Source organism: Synchytrium microbalum (genome assembly GCF_006535985.1).
Source record: "Synchytrium microbalum strain JEL517 chromosome Unknown SmJEL517_scf0042, whole genome shotgun sequence".
In the NCBI taxonomy this organism is placed as follows: Eukaryota; Fungi; Chytridiomycota; class Chytridiomycetes; order Synchytriales; family Synchytriaceae; genus Synchytrium; species Synchytrium microbalum.
In genome coordinates this window covers 20,729-36,916 of record NW_022158391.1, presented here as the reverse complement: position 1 = coordinate 36,916, position 16,188 = coordinate 20,729, and the positions used below count along the sequence as shown (strand labels likewise).

Sequence of the window (16,188 nt, the reverse complement as noted above, 5' to 3'; positions counted from 1 at the left end):
GTCACCACTCCATACACTGCTACAGTTGTCCAGAACAAGACATATTTGTTTAGGTTTGCTGCCATCTCAACCATTGGCGTAAGTTTTTCTTGGTTGTACTGTTTTATTGTGTTGTCGCAGTTCGTTTCGACTGACCTGAGTCTTTTTTTTTAGTTCTTCAATGTCTCGTTTGCTGGTCATTCAATGACTATAATTGAAGCTGATGGTAGGTTTCGTGTCTTCTCTCTTTTTCGGTACATGAGCAAAAGCCAATACAAAGCCAATACATCTGGAATTCGTCTTGTAGGAGATGACATGACTCCAATTGTGGCGTCTGAATTTGAAATGGCTATTGGTCAACGTATATCAGCACTCGTCACAATGAATGCAAGTATTGGCAATTACCAAATATTGGCACGAATCTCGGAAGCAGATGTTGCAACTCCTTATTCCTATTTCAATCCCAACTTTACGGTAAGCGGGGTAAACCCTATGTTTCGTTATCCATAGTAGTTGAACGTGTGTGTCATGCATCGACTCATTCGTTACCATCAGGCTGCGCTTCATTATCAAGGAGCTGCTACTCCAACTTGGGACAATCTGGTGAATTCCACAGCAAATGGCACGAATAGTCTACACGATTACGAAACCACCCCTCTATATGGTAAAGTTGAACTGGTGAAGAACAACGAAATGTGCGAGTGCTTTGTCAATGCCACACATAAGCCTGTCAGCATATGCAACAACGGCACCACTACTACTGTCACGACTGGAAACTTCGCTCCCGCCAATATAACCAAACATGTCCAAGTGTATTGGGGCTTTTATCAAACGAATCAAACCGGGACTTTCTATCCTTTTAGTGAGTGGTGATATTTTTAATGTTTTAGAGGGGATATTTTGACTAAACACACTCTCCTAGTGACCTACTCTGTAAACGATGTTGCTGGTGAAACCAATAGTAGTTGGGTAGCAACCCCAATTCCATTAGTGGGTCTCGTAAAGTACAAAGAAGCTCTTCCTGGCAAATCCAACCCAATATACTTGAATCTGAATGACACTGTAGAAATCGTGATATCTAATGCAGGCTTGCAACCCCACATCTGGCATCTGCATGTACGTGCAACAAGCCCCAGTAAAGGGCTCTGAATATGTAACGTCTTTTTTTGGTTGTAGGGTCAAAGCTTCTTTGTCACAGGTGCAAGAAATTCAAGTTTTGCCCATGTTGCTGAATCAAGTAGTCAACCACTTCCTTCTAAATCAAGTACTCAAGCACTTTCTTCATCACTACAATAGCACACGGAACGTCTAATACGGACAACATTACTGCTGAAATGGTTCAGAATGCCACTGTGTTGGAAGGAGCTGCCTATCGAGACTCTATCTTCATGCCAGTTGACTCGTGGTTCGGTTTACGCTTTAGAGCTGATAATGAAGGTAGTTTCGGTGCTTCTTGAGTCATCTTCGTCCTTTTCTATGAACTAATGGCTTCACTGCTGCGTTCTATTAGGTGTATGGCGTAAGTAGTGAGCCTAAACCCAGTCTCTTTACACTACCCAGTCTTACGTGCTTCCTACATTTCACAGCATTCCATTGCCATATTGATTTCCACTTGTTGACGGGTATGTTGTGATTTTGATGTTGTCGTTGTGAGGGATCTCAGGGGGTTTTTTGTTAACTCCATGCTCTTTATCCACATACATTGACGCACACTCGCATTAGGCATGGCAGTCAACTTTGTTGTTGGCGCACCGACGATTGAAGATGATGTAAGTATCCAAACATGGCGTTGGTTGGTTTGGAATGCATGGACGACATTGCATTAGTTCGAACGCACTGACACTTTTTCAAACAACATACTCGCTAGCTTTACATACCGGAAGCCTGGTGGGAAAATTGCGCCGCCGCTTATGCTGTTGGTGACCTACCCTTGTGGAATGAAACGATTACCATCGCGTCGTGATGGCTTTATCCTTAAAAGGAGTTGTATTTTGTATTGAAAGCAATGCAAAACTCTCACGTCTGCATCCGTTGATGCCATGTTTTCTGCGCCTACGATAGAGCTTGACCTGTACAGCGATACCTTCGAAAAAGGCATCCATGAACCATGTCTCTGTCTTGGTCAGAATGTCACAGCACTTCTCTATAACCACGAAAGGCTCCAGATGGATTCAATTCTCTTACTGCGTCTCTCGCGCCTTCAGCGTAGCTTAACTTTGCCAGTTTGTCGAGAACTGTTGAAGATCATATACAGGATACGGGGACCACTCCGGAAACAGTGCCAGCTCCATTGGCGCCCTTGTACAAGAGGGTTTTTTGTCGTAAAGCTATTGAAGATCTCCATGAATCTCCGCTTTCGATTCGCCCAAAATCAAGATGAGCTTGGTGGTCTCCAGCTTCGTGGAGATGGTTGATGCCATCATTGTCTACTATAAATACCACTAACGATACCAAGTCAAGCCATGAACTTCAAGGAAGTCTACTCGGGATGGGTGTTTGGATCACATCAGATACACGTCGATTATGGACTGATGGATTCTTTGGAAAGGAACACTATCACGATCAGAACCGCTATACAGCAAGGAGGATTTTCGTATGGGAATAATGAAACGGAAAGCTGCTGGTCTTTTGGGTCCTGTTGATGATGCCCAGAATGAAAACAAACTGAAAAGCTTGGATATAATCCTGAAAGGGTGCAGTTGTCGCCTTATGAGAGTGTGTTTTTGCTAGATTTTTTGGAGATTACGGATTATGATTGGCTACAGAGTCGTTCATGAGGTGCCATATTGCTTGTGTTGAGAAAATCGAATTGGATGATTTTTTCGTCGCACGACGAAATGAGCGTTAGATCCTTTTGGCAAGACATTGTGAACTAATCTAGACTCTATGCTACACATGCAGGTCTCCTCAATGAAGGCTTATCTTTTTTCTTGGGAATTCGTGGCTCGTTAAGATATCTACGACGGCCTTCAGGGTGGTTTGGTGCTGGAATCCAGTTTGGTGTAGAGTAAGCTCGAAACATCTCTCTTCGTTGAAATTTGTATTGTCTGTATTTTTTGATGCTGCTGCATATGGACGTGGTCCGGCATTCTCTAATCCAGATGCCCCACGATTCTGCTGTGAACTCTTTCTGTCAGAACTTCGTACGTTGGTTTTTTCTATTGGGAATCCACTAATCCGCTTTCTCCACAATAGCAAGTTTTCAAGTCTTTCTATTTCAAGTTCGTGGCAGTCTGCTCAAGTACATCGTCACTACTTGGCAAATCAAGCTTACCATCCCTACCAAAGCCCATTGTACATACCGACTCTTTGAATTTGATATTTACTACTCTGAAATGGAAAGGACCGTTTCACCGATTCTCAGCGAAGCTGTCGCCAAACATTTCTCGTGACAGGTGTCAATGTCACAAGTCCAACGTGACAGTCATGAGTACTTTCTGCTGAATTGGTGTCAAATTACGATTCATGAATGGGCGAAATGGGTCGTCCCGCAAAATCCTTTCCCCAAATCAATCAACAGTTGACCAGAAAAGCAAAATGGCCAAGTTGGTATGTCTCCTCGCTCTCACATGCTTACTATCACAATCCACAAATGCTCGAGTAACGAATACTGTGAAGAGCGAAACCGTCGGTCCACAGCACACTATTGCTGCCAAAGCATCAGTGGCATCAACTGTACCATATGCTCCAAAGTCACGAACTGTATCAAAATCAACTCTACCAACTGCTCCAAAATCAACTGATCGTATATTAGAAGTTACAACTTCTGCCTTCCATCTGCCTTCATTTGATGAGATCTACACGTCAAATGGATGTGTCCCTCCAGATTCTTACAACGGTTACCGACGAATCTATTTGAACTTGACTCGAGAATGGGCATACCCTGCTGGTGTTTCGAAACAGGTCATTTTGTTTTTGGTGCTGTGATGGAGTCAAAGTAAGTCACTCATTTGTACCGTCAGCAGGTCATTGCTGTCAATGGAGAATTTCCTGCTCCCCCAGTTGTTGGTGTTGAAGGAGAGATTCTGCAAGTACGTCTTATTGTTTTTGGGTTTTGATGGTGTCAAAGTAACCCACTCTTTTTTTCGTCAATTTCTTTAAAAGGTCACTGTCTTCAACAATTTGGAAGAACCAACTTCTATTCACTGGCATGGATTGTTCTTGATTTTTTCGAAATGTCAAAATATAACTGACCTTTTTACTCCTTCTCGCCCTTTTCAGGCATGGATTCTACCAGCGTCATGGATTGACAGTTTACGACGTAGGTTAAAAAATGAATTTGTCATCACGCTGGTGTCTAGTCGATTGACGTTCGTTGCATTTTTTGGTCCTAGGGCTCGTCCTTTGCAGCACAATGTCCAATTCCTGTCGGCGCTAGCTTCACTCAATTCATCGCTCTCTTCCAAACTGGAACATATTGGTACCATTCTCATAGTGGTCTCCAGTATGGTGATGGACTTAGGTAACGAGGTTCTACTTTTGGGGAACATCATAACTCTTTTGCTCACATGTATATTTTGGTTTTAGAGCTGCCGTTGTAGTCTTGCCAAGATGTCAACGACCTTTACTACGAGGTGTTGAATCCTTTGTCATCACTGTTACAGGTATGTTTGTATCGAACTCAAAGCTCTTGGCCTTCCGGCATTTCACAGATTTACGACCCTTGCTTCATGTCTCCTTTAGAACACTATTTCAACACATCAACTGAATCTCAAGCAGCCTTTTTATCACCGAGTGATACTGTTGGTATCATCTCACCGGATACTGGCCTCATCAATGGTGTTGGTCAATTTGATTGCAAGAATGCGCTCCCTATCAACCATACTTGTCGAGCTGTCACCAAACCATATACTGTCAAAGTTCTTCCAAACAAGGTGTATATGTTGAGGTTTGCCGCAATCTCGAGCATTGGGGTAAGTTTTGTACTTGTCGTCATGACGGACTTTGAATGTGAATCGAATCGTATTTTTTTGCGTAGGCTTTCAATGTATCAATAGCTGGTCACAAAATGACTGTCATTGAAGCTGACGGTAAGTTTTTGGCATTCGTCGCCATACCTGCCAAAAAAGATACCATTTTGATTTGGTGTGATGGTAGGTGATGACATGGTGCCAGTTGAAGTGCCTGAATTCGAAATGTCTATTGGTCAACGTATTACAGCACTCATCAGGACCGATGCACGTCCTGCCAGAAACTACCAAATACTCGCTCGAATGTCTCTTTCAAATGTTCAATCGCCATACAGTTACTTCAACAACAATTTTACGGTATTGATATCACCCCCTTGATCCGGATTAAGTCATTGATCTGATCAAAATGCTTTTTTGGCATGCACCGTTAGGCTGTTTTACATTATCAAGGAGCTCCGGTACCAACCTGGACCAACATGATCAAAAGCACAGAAATTCGCTTGAATACGCTGCATGATTACGATCCAATACCAGTCTATGGATACAAGGAGACGACGGACTATTCTGTCAAATGTCCGACTCAACACGCGCACTTTGGACCTTGCTATTTAGATAAGCGAATCATTCCCGGTTCACATCCAAGCAAGAAGGTATACTGCCCCAAAGAAGTGGACAAACGAATCCAAATATACTGGGGATTCTTTCAGACCAATCAAACCGGTACCTTTTATCCTTTTAGTAAGTTTTAGCAAAAAAACATTGTTCAACAAAATAGAATTCTGACTGGATCTCTTCATCCCCCCAGTGACATACTCTGTAAATGGTGTCCATGTGGAAACAAACAGCTCGTGGGTGGCAACCCCTATTCCTATCTTGGGTCTTGTCAAGGGTGATTTGCCTCTTCCAAGCAAATCCAACCCAATTTTTTTGGAGTTGGGTGATGTGGTTGAAATCGTGATCAGTAATGCTGGTCGTCAAAGTCACGTAAGGAAACAAATAAAATACTTCCTTCAAAATTGTTATTTAAAACTAAGGACCTATGTTTTTATCTTTCTCTCTTCAGACTTGGCATTTGCATGTAAGTCCACACATAGGAAAGTGCGTTTCCTACGGAGCTCTCTTGTCAGACCTTTATTGTTGACTTTAGGGTCAAAGTTTCTACATTACAGCACGTGGGACGTCAAACACAGACAACATCACTGCTGAAATGGTTCAAAATGCTACCCGTTTGGAAGGCGCTGCCTATCGAGACTCGATCTTTATGCCAGTTGACTCGTGGTTTGCTTTACGTTTCAAAGCTGACAATGAAGGTACCTCTATGATTGCTGATGGTGGCTTCTATTGCATGAACTGACGCTCTCAATGTTGCGATTTGTTAGGTGTTTGGGTAAGAAAGTAGATTCAAAACCACACTCTTTTCACGGTAACAATTTTCTCGATGTACTTATAGCCCATGCACTGTCACATTGATTTCCATTTGCTAACTGGTAGTGTATCCTAATGATGCTTTTCCTCGTTGATGTTTTTGCTATTTTATGAGTTCTTTTGGACACTTGTCATACACCGACTCACGCTCTGGTGTAATATAGGGATGGCAGTCAACTTCATCGTTGGTAAAAAGAAGATCCAAGAAGAAGTAAGTGAATTGTCTAGAGGAATCTGTGTGCTCTGCTCACAAACACCTTGTTAGCTTTACATTCCATCCGAATGGTATGATACTTGCAATGCCGCGCGAGCAGAAGGTATTTTGCCGCTCTGGAACGAGACAATTACCATTGCTTGAATGGTATATTCTTCAAAAATACATATTTCTGTATTGGGTTTCAATACAAACGAAATATGAGACAACGTACAAGCATTTTTTCAACGCGTACGTATTATGATTCCGCTCGAATGTCGCGCTTTTGCTCGTTTCGCTTCTTCATCGCCATCCCCGTCCTCTCCCAACAGACTCTCCCAACTTTTCGTCCAAACAACTTGCATCCGTTGTTTTTGGTATAGCCACCTCGAGTTCGTCATGCATCTCCGGCTACATATATGGTTGCTGTTAGCTGTCGTTTGTTGTCTGGCTATAGGTAATGTTCATTGGAAGTCATTCTCATATTTCAGAGTTTCTGGTGATTAGTGGTGAAGCTGCCTCTGAACAATATGGAATATTCTCGCATTTAATCCATATCATTGATTACAATCATCGATGCTGCTCGTCCTAAGATGGAACTGTTCCTGTCAATCTGATAAACGTCAACACCTAACAATCTACATTTTTGAACATATGCCATAGTGGTCAGAGCACAAGATGACGATGAAAGTGACGATACCGCTGCTGGCACAGCCAAGATTCGAGTCGAGGATGTACAATTCACTCACTACTTTCCAAACAATCCATTCAAAAGTACAACAAAAATGCTCTCGTTTCGACATACACTAAACTCATCACATCCTTTTTGCTCTTGTTCTAGCCATCGTACCTGGTCAACCAACAGAGTGTTTAATCGGAATGAAGAACCTAGGCATCAAAAATGAAACATACACTGTATATGGATTAACAGGTGCTTTGGTGTCTCCTCAAAATCTTTCAACGATTATTAAAAATGTAAGAGCCCTATACTGCTATAGAGCTGGCGTTAAGGACTTGAAACTAACGTCAAGCCATTCTTCTCTGTTGCCATACCTGTTTTTAGTTGACTGCCGTCCGGTACATCGTCACACTGGAGCCATATGAAGAAGCAACACTACCGTACAAGATCAAAGTTGATTTGGATTCCATGGATGTCGGATTAGTTGTACTTGTTGACTACATTGACTCGGTAAACAAGAAACCTTAATTTGGCTAAAGCTATTTCAGCTCAGAACTGACCACCTAATGCATTATCATACAGGAAGAGAACCCATTACGAGGCCTAGGCTTCTCAGACACCGTCAAAATCACATCTCCAATCAGCACATTCGACATACAGACCCTATCTGTATATGTCCTCTTGGTAGCATTTGTCGGTATAGTAGGATATTTCACTTATACGACGTTTTTGGTACAATACTTGCCCCAATCACCGCCAAAGCGAAAGACGAGGTCGTCAACTACTGCAGGTCCTTCATCATCGTCTTCTGTTGTCGCTGCTGGAGGCTCAAGTCCTGGAAAGAGTGATGAGAATGGTAGTAGTGCGCCTACAGACCCGGGCAAAGTAAATATGGATTGGATACCAGATCATCTCAAGAATGAGAAGTCACCGAAAATGAAAAAGAGAAAGTAAACAAGGAACTAGATATATACATAAGTCTCAAGTTTTTTTGTATGTAAGCAATACAAACAACTGTTTTTTGAACCACAAGATGATAGTATGGTTTGCGTGTCATATAATAATGTGTTTGTTATTGTCCCAAAACTTACAAACAAGCGACTAATTTGAAGTACTTTGTAAAAATAGAAACGCTGGTTTATAAAGAGAATGTTCAGCGGCTTGATAGCTGATTATAACGAGACTGGAAGGCCATTGACTATAGAAGGAGAGAAGAAAAAAAGTGAGTGAAAACAATCCATAATTCAAGTGAATGGTTCGACTATTGTTGCTTACCCCATCAGCAGTAACGGTCGGTGCAATACCATACGAGTTTGCATACTCTATCCCTGGCTCGCCCTTCACCATAGGATACACTTGCTGTTGTTGCATTACTGGCTGTTGAGTAATAACCATAATGGGTTGAGTCGTACGTGGTCGAGGAGGCAGTGGAATCATATTCATGGGCTGATACGGCATTTCATATTCGAATTCCATCTGTTGTTGTTGTTGCTGTATAGGTTGGTAAATCACTTGTTGCTGCTGTTGTTGAGCTGGTAGTTGATGGTAGACTGTTTGATATTGAGGTTGTTGTGGTGAAGGTTGATTTATCACCATGGGCATAGTCATAGTAGTGGTAGCAGGCTGTTGTTGTTGCTGCTGCTTTGCAACGGGTTGCTGCTTCTGTTTCTGTTGTTGTTTTGGTGGTATTGATTGATTTCTGCTAGATGACGGTTCGTCAACAGTATCATCTTCCCTGGTACTACTATTACGATTATTACTATTATTACTCTTATTACCGTTGCCGTTACTGTTGTTCTTCTTTGCATTGTTGTTGTTGTTGTTGTTGTTGTTGTTGATGGTGTTGCTATTCTTTTGTGGTTTCCCAGCAACTTCATTCGTAAACGTAAACGTTATACTCTGTTTCACGGTGGTTGCCGGTGCAGCTTTAGGTATTTTTGGAAAGGAAGTCACGCGTCTAGTAATAGATACCGCCGGTACTGTATAATTGGTATTGTTTTTCACAGGAGGTGGTGGAGCAATGCCCCTCCTGGCATTGAACTGTGCATTCCTAGCCTGTGACGACTGAGCCCTGACACGATCCACGACATCCTTGACTCTGGCCTCTTCAGATATAGGTGGTTTGGTTGCCTTATTGTTCTTTCGAGGGTCTGGGCGTTGTTTGGTTGAAGGTTGATTTTGGGTGTTTTTCGTAGCGGGTGCTTTGCCCTTTGCCTTGTTTGATTTGGCCATGTTGTTTGCCTTACTGCTGGCACCATTTGTAGAAGGAGCAGCAGGTGTCTTTGCCTTCTTCTGATGTTTGATTAAATCCTCTAGAAGTTGATGTCAGGATATGTAGTGTAATAAGGACAGAGATTGAAAGTGGGACACTAACGTCAATGCATGTATTTACCTAGCGAAGAGTTGAGTGGGTCTACGTGTCCCTTCATCATGTTCCTCTCGTCAAATTAGTCCAAACGAAGACCAAATCGAGAATCCAAAAAGATACTCCTCCTCGAGTTATAAGGCAATACGGAGTAGAAGATGCCAGTACTCGAATGATTTGTTGAATGTTCCGTTCGGATGTTCAGCGCACTTGGCAACAGGAAAGACTTTAGTTTACGACTGTCAATATGTACATGGAGATATCGCGATTCATAGTACAAGATCACGCTCCGAGATCTGAGACCTACAAAGGCACGAGCGCGACGACCCTATATCTACCGTTTTAACACGCACAAATCCCTGGAAGCTCGTGCTCGACGCGCTTGAAAACAGTCCGTCGCCATCCAAACCCCAGCAGAAGCAGTCAACGTAGGAATTGTGGGCTAATTTACCGGTTGAAAGGTTGGATCAAGTAAAGTCGCGTCACTACGTCAATCTGTTTGCTACAGTACAAGGGAAGCTTGCATGTCGGCCAAACTCTCCTTCCCAAACGAGACACCAACAAGACACCATAGCGCACAGCAGCGCTCCAAATCAGGCCATGGAAGAACACTCGATACCACTTGCTGAGGCTCCACTCAATCTCGACGTCCTATACGATGAAATGAAGCGCATCAGCGCTGTACTTCGAGTAAAACTGATTGCATTCTTCAAGTACTGGATGAGCATACACCCTGCAAGAAGAACCTTTGTAATCGGAATGCTAGTCCTAAGTAGTCTTCCTGTAATTGCCGTAGCTGTGGTCGTGGTACTCCTTCCAGGTGCGCTTTTGTCGCACTTTTTCAAAATGATAAGCTGATTGTCTCGTATCAATATTAGTGGTGGCCTTCTTTGTCACGCTTGCCGTCGCATTAACGTGGGGCCTAATGGTGTTGATACCGTTCGAAATCATTCTCGCTTTGCTAATGATTGTCGTTGCCCTGATTTCAACGGCCTTCACCACATTGTGAGTACTTGAAACCCAAGCTTTTTCATGTCGGTCGCTTGCAAAAATTGCCGCTATATCGAATCCTACCAACGTTCTCTTGCCAATAACGGCTTATTTCACCCTTCAAACACTCACACGCACGCTTTTTTCAGGTTTTCCAAAGTCGAACCAAATTCAGCCAAAACTTTTGAAACAGACTTTAAAGGACACCGCCTAATCCTCAATCCTCTTTCAAATGAGAGCACTTTTGTGAGCATGGAATCAGGTGCAACCGCCACCATAACCGGAGATCGTGTTTCCCATGTGGTCTATGCTACAATAACTGGACATCCATCAGGCAACGATGTCCTCCTAGAAGCTCATCCAGGAGAGCATGCAGCCCAAACCATAATTGTAGATCATGAGACAGCTGAAACACGAGCGACAATCACATCACAGGACACGACTCTACAATCTTTATTACCGTCGAAGCCATTTGGAAACGACGTGGAGACTATACTTGCTGCTCAACCAGGTCAAGTATCTGCCATAGCATCAGCAGCAGCAGTAAATGGAAAGAACATTATGGTTGGTACAGCACAACGTGCTCATGAACAACAAGTGATTGCTAAAGCCGGAGACACAGCTGGGCCCTTGATGACGACGCATGATGGGAAGGATTTAGCTGCTACTGTAGTGCATCAGCTGCAACCCAAGTAAAATACACTGTTACATAATCCTAGCTCATAGGTGGACCCCTCGTTTACATCCATATATACCCCTTTTTTAAAACGAGAAAGCATTATATAATTAACATACAATCAGAGCCTTATATAGGCCACTATAAGTATTCAAGACGACAAGCCACTTTCTCGTGATGTGGACGGTCCATTCAACCAATTCCCACCACTAGACACCACCTTTGCTCCGGCTAAATCTACCGGTTCTCGAGCTAAAACATTCAGACTCTCCTTCAATGCCAACACTTGCCCAGCTCCATCAAGCTGCTGATGCACTGCCGGTGCTTGTGAAGAGCAAATTACATCCAGTTCAGCCAACAGCTTTGACCTTTCACCACAATCAGTAACCCTCACTTTCAAGTACGCTAGAGAACCAGCGCACCTCACGATATTTACGGTAAAGAGCATCTCTAGTCCAGGTCCAGGTTTGGCGTATATTGATTGCTACGTGGATGCGTGTTTGGATTAGCAACGTTTAACAGTAGTTATGCGAGACGGCAGGCATACCCTTATACTACAGATATGTCTTGTTTCAAGCTCAGAAATGTATTGGGAGACTGCCGTATATGCAGAACTGATAACAATCATGTGAAAAATGGATTCGTGAGTTAAATCCAAACCATGTGTTTGGGAGGTGCGATACACCCCAGGCGATAACTTTTGAATATTCATTGATTCTTGATTGCGTTAAGAAGTCGATAAAGTCACCAGCTCAAGATAAATCCTACAAAAAGTTCCAAATTATCTCACCAGCCTGCAAAGCCTGAAGGAAGTCCAGGGTTTTTGGCAGAATCAACGCACATGTCAGCATTCTCGAACACCCCGTCTTTTGAGGCTGCAATTCTCTCTCTATTGCTACAAGTTTCTTTACAAAGCACAGCTACAATTCAAACGTTTCAGTTTGGGCTTTTATCATATTCAAGATGGTGGTGTTGTTCAATGGGATGTACTACAGAAATTGTAGAGTGCGATTAGTAACATGACTAGAGCGTCGTTTCGCGAACCTTCAACCACTTTAATATCAAGGACAGACAATCGACCAAAAAACTGATCAAGGTTGCCTTAGGTGTACCTGATGGGTGATAAGCTTGATGACTTCCAACGATACAGCACCTCCGAGAATAGCTGCCATTGTATGCATTTCGGAAGCACCTGCACGAACACTATCCAATGGTAAAAATCGTTTAGTACAAGCAAACCACGTATTACAATACTGTCTCATTTAAAACTCACAGTTCTTGTATATCATCATCCTTCACTTGTTTACCAACCAGTCCAATCTTTGAAAGTATAGCAGATGCACACTTCTTGAGCTTTGGAATATCTGGTTCATACTCAGCAACACCTAATTTTGATGACGAGAATGTTAGGTTTTTGGTAACCTGCAGAGACAACTTTTGGAAGTCAGCTACCTGGATAATGCAAATGTGTCTCGTAGAAGCGGTCCATAGCACGGAAGATGATGTAGTATCGAAAATTGTTGTCAGCATCTTCAAGCCGTTGTCCTGCACAAAGACATGACAAACGTCAGAATCACCACAAATTGCTCACATGATGTCTTAGGTCTTACCAAACTTCTTCAGATCTGGAGAGCTATATTCGTCTCTCAATGATCGATATCGCAGCACAGTGACATTGTGAATGTTTTTGCAGAAACGATCCACATATTCATCAGCTATAGATGAAATCGGTCGACCAGCTTCTGTGAGGAGAGCATTCACTCGTGACCTGACAATAGCAGCATCGTGACGGGCCTTGTTGCGATATCTATACGGGAGCATATGTTAAATGCCAACGTTCGAAGAAACAGGTAAGGTAAAGTGCTCAATTTTTTTTGAAAATAAACCCAAAATCATGACTCACACGAACTGCAAGTCCACAAACTTTTTGGTATCAGCTTTCATATCAGGCACGTTTCCTGGTAGTGGTAGCATTCCTTGTCCCTCATTCTGTACAAATTCATTGACTGCCTTGGCGACAAACCAGAATTCATTGGTCTACCAAAGACGAGAAGCACTAGTGAATACAAGCGTAACGATCAAGGAACTCAGATGAGTGAGTTATTACATTTCGTGTAGGCTTCATTTCTGAAGCCAGCTTCAGCACTTCTGCAGTGTTGGATCGGATCTGTGACACACAAAAGCAACTGCATTAGAACACTACAGAAGCATTTCGAGAATTGAAACCAATTACCGATGTTTTGACTAGTGCCCTCCAAGCGTTGGCAGCTGCTTCATCAAAGTTTTCCAAATCATTGACATCAGAGCGCTTGTAACTCGTTTCAATGAATTCACGCATCTGAGCTCGACTTGGGGTCGCACTGTTGTGCTGTAGACTACTAAGTTAGCTACACTTCAGCCAAGAGCTGCTAAAAAGCGCGACGTCGAAGACCATAGTAGGTTACCTTGTTCTTGTAATCCTGCAAGGCTCGCAAGAGTATAGCAATCCATGGAATATGCGAGTATGATATGGAATCCATCTTGTCGAATTCGAACGCCAGAGCAAAGTCACGAAGTTCAGGGAAGGGTTGATCAAGACGAAGATCAAATACAGGGTTTTCTGGATGGCTTTCTATGACTAGGAGACGAATGGAAGAATTAAATTAGGATTTGTATATGAAAACCGAACCAGGATAGCTCTTCCTACTGGCATGTTCTTTAACTGCCACACGAATATAGGATAAGAAGCCAGCAGTACGAACAAGGACAAGAGGTATATTGGCATCCCATAATGTTTCAGCCAGCTTCAAGTTTGATTTCTCCGGTAGCCCGACAGCAATAACCATTGTGAATTGATTGAAATATTCAGGTCGAGTATCAATCAAGTTCACTGGATCCTTTTGAGAGCGAGCGAATGGATTCAGATTCCATATAAAACTCTTGAATAGCAAACAATTTAATCGACGTAAGCGTACTCGATCATCAGAATGTCCTTGCACATCATCATTCAACTCCTTTAACAAGTCGAGGGCACATTGAGCACGAGATTTCCCAATCGAGTCGACTTCCAAGAAGAAGTTGTTGCCGACATCTGAACCAGTGACGGTCTTTCCATCCACAATTGTAAATGATCCAATTCCTAGAGTAAGGTGTTTGTTACTTCAGAAGCTTAACAGATTGTAGGAGGATTGGATGCTTGCTTCCAATTATTTACCAGGCAATATGAGATTCTTCAGGATTTCAGTTCCGGTAGCAGTAGCATTGATCAAGCACACTTTAGCATTTTCTAACGCAGCTTGACCGTGAGCCTTCCATATTCTATCATGAAATTTGAAAATGTACAGATGTTGGCAAATTATCGAGCAAGCGTAGCTCTTTTCAGAGAAAGGAGCATGCAATGAATAATGGATGTGTACTTACCGAAGCTGCCTATCGTATTTCTGCTGCTTCGCACTTGGAGCTTGGTCACCCATCTTGTCCCTACTATCTGAGTTTTGTTTGACATCCAAGTTGAAAGCTCTCACAAACAAGAGGCACTTGTAACATGCCGAAACAATTAGATTGACTTAATGATGGTATAAGACACGTCTTGACGTGATGATCTTGTTATCTTATCTTGCCGAGATGAACTACGCGTGGGATATGTCCATGAAACAAGTCTTGACGCGTCGGTTGGTCTTGCTATTTGCTATTTCTAATTTCAATGTTGATGGTGATGTTCCGATATTGTAATGCACGGCCACTGCACTACTACTAGTCGCCAACTTTGGAGGAAGCAAGCTCACAGAGGCGTCCAACACGACAGTCCGAGCACCAGCCAGACAACAATACATTATTCTCTAATTAAACACTACCAAATTTCGGTCGGATGAATATAAAGTTTAATAATCAACAATCACCTACAAAGTGGCACTTTATGGTAAAATCACCCCAATGGTGTCGATTTCTTGATCGCAAACCGACTCAATTTACTCTACCAACACGTGTCTTTTATGAGATTCGAGAATTGTAAGATAATAATCATGTCAATAGCATTGCATTAGCCTAGTGCAATGCAGCCTCCGAGCCTTTTCGATAGCCTCTCTACAGTGCCCGACAATCAAACGGACTGGAAGGGTAACGGGCCGTATACTCTGGAAGCTGGCGAGGACTGCATCAGCGAGTTGAAGAAAGTGCTCATGGCCAGGAAGAGCCGACAAGGTGGCCAAAACCTAATGAAGGAATATCATATCAGAGGGCACACCTTGTCATTCACAAACTTGCTTCCCTTTTTACCTTTACGCATGCGTCGACACTCAGAGACGTTGTCTCGCTTATCCACGCCCTTTGGAGGTAATTCTGGTCAGATGTGCAAGTAGGCCAAGTTTGAGAGGGACGTCGCCTGCAAGGGCTTACCAGGTAGGATTCAGGGGCGTGATGATGGCTTGGACGAGTTCGTAGATTCGAAGTGCTGACCTCTTGGCTTCATTCACACTTCTATCTAATAAAACCTTGTCGGTTGTCAACGTTTTCAAGGCGAGAATCACTCCAGGCTAAGCAAACCAATAAACAAAATGTCAGAATAGCTCATGGTAGCTACAGCCGCAACTGCAATGAAAGTCCGCGATTACCTTGGCGATGGCGAGTATCGAAGCGTGATACATGAGATGAATGCAAACAACGTTCCACCCCATGTTGGTGTCCCACTTTGACGATTTTGCTGACTTTAACACACCCGCGAACCAAATTTGTAGTCCACCACTATCGGCTGAGTTGTAAGGTACACTCTCAACCTTCATGTAGCTTGGCAGTTTAAAATAAAATTCTCGGAGACGGGCTTCCATGGTAGGCCGAAAGTCCAAATTCTAAATGTGCGCATGAGTATTTAGACATTACTAAGAGGTGGTTTCTCACGTAAGGCAGTTAACACAGCGATGAAAAACACACCTTGAGCGTCAGTTGTCGCCTCAAGTCGTCTGGAGAAAAAGTAAACCAAGGTGAGTCAAGCGCACG

At 43.0% G+C, this 16,188-nt stretch overlaps 2 protein-coding genes across 2 annotated transcripts; one reads left to right on the top strand and one right to left on the bottom strand.

The window, feature by feature from the left end:
* Window positions 1–3,516: 3,516 nt before the first annotated feature.
* SmJEL517_g05095 (uncharacterized protein) lies at window positions 3,517–8,140 on the top strand (the record flags this gene model as incomplete). The annotated part of the gene is made up of 21 exons (XM_031171023.1): window positions 3,517–3,882; window positions 3,945–4,010; window positions 4,084–4,136; window positions 4,201–4,240; window positions 4,314–4,441; window positions 4,507–4,583; window positions 4,663–4,892; window positions 4,958–5,009; window positions 5,077–5,246; window positions 5,321–5,627; window positions 5,695–5,873; window positions 5,953–5,967; window positions 6,037–6,199; window positions 6,269–6,276; window positions 6,340–6,376; window positions 6,479–6,525; window positions 6,580–6,631; window positions 7,171–7,281; window positions 7,349–7,482; window positions 7,571–7,696; window positions 7,769–8,140. 21 exons carry the CDS (start codon window positions 3,517–3,519, stop codon window positions 8,138–8,140), a joined length of 2,733 nt encoding a protein of 910 aa, XP_031022984.1.
* A 3,228-nt stretch (window positions 8,141–11,368) lies between these two features.
* SmJEL517_g05094 (uncharacterized protein) lies at window positions 11,369–14,669 on the bottom strand (the record flags this gene model as incomplete). Its single annotated transcript, XM_031171022.1, has 12 exons — window positions 11,369–11,701; window positions 12,330–12,420; window positions 12,491–12,602; window positions 12,670–12,762; window positions 12,828–13,024; window positions 13,121–13,254; window positions 13,325–13,384; window positions 13,451–13,585; window positions 13,662–13,834; window positions 13,904–14,335; window positions 14,411–14,514; window positions 14,617–14,669. The coding sequence occupies 12 exons, from the start codon at window positions 14,667–14,669 to the stop codon at window positions 11,369–11,371; spliced, it is 1,917 nt and encodes a 638-aa protein (XP_031022985.1).
* Between the last annotated feature and the right edge of the window lie 1,519 nt (window positions 14,670–16,188).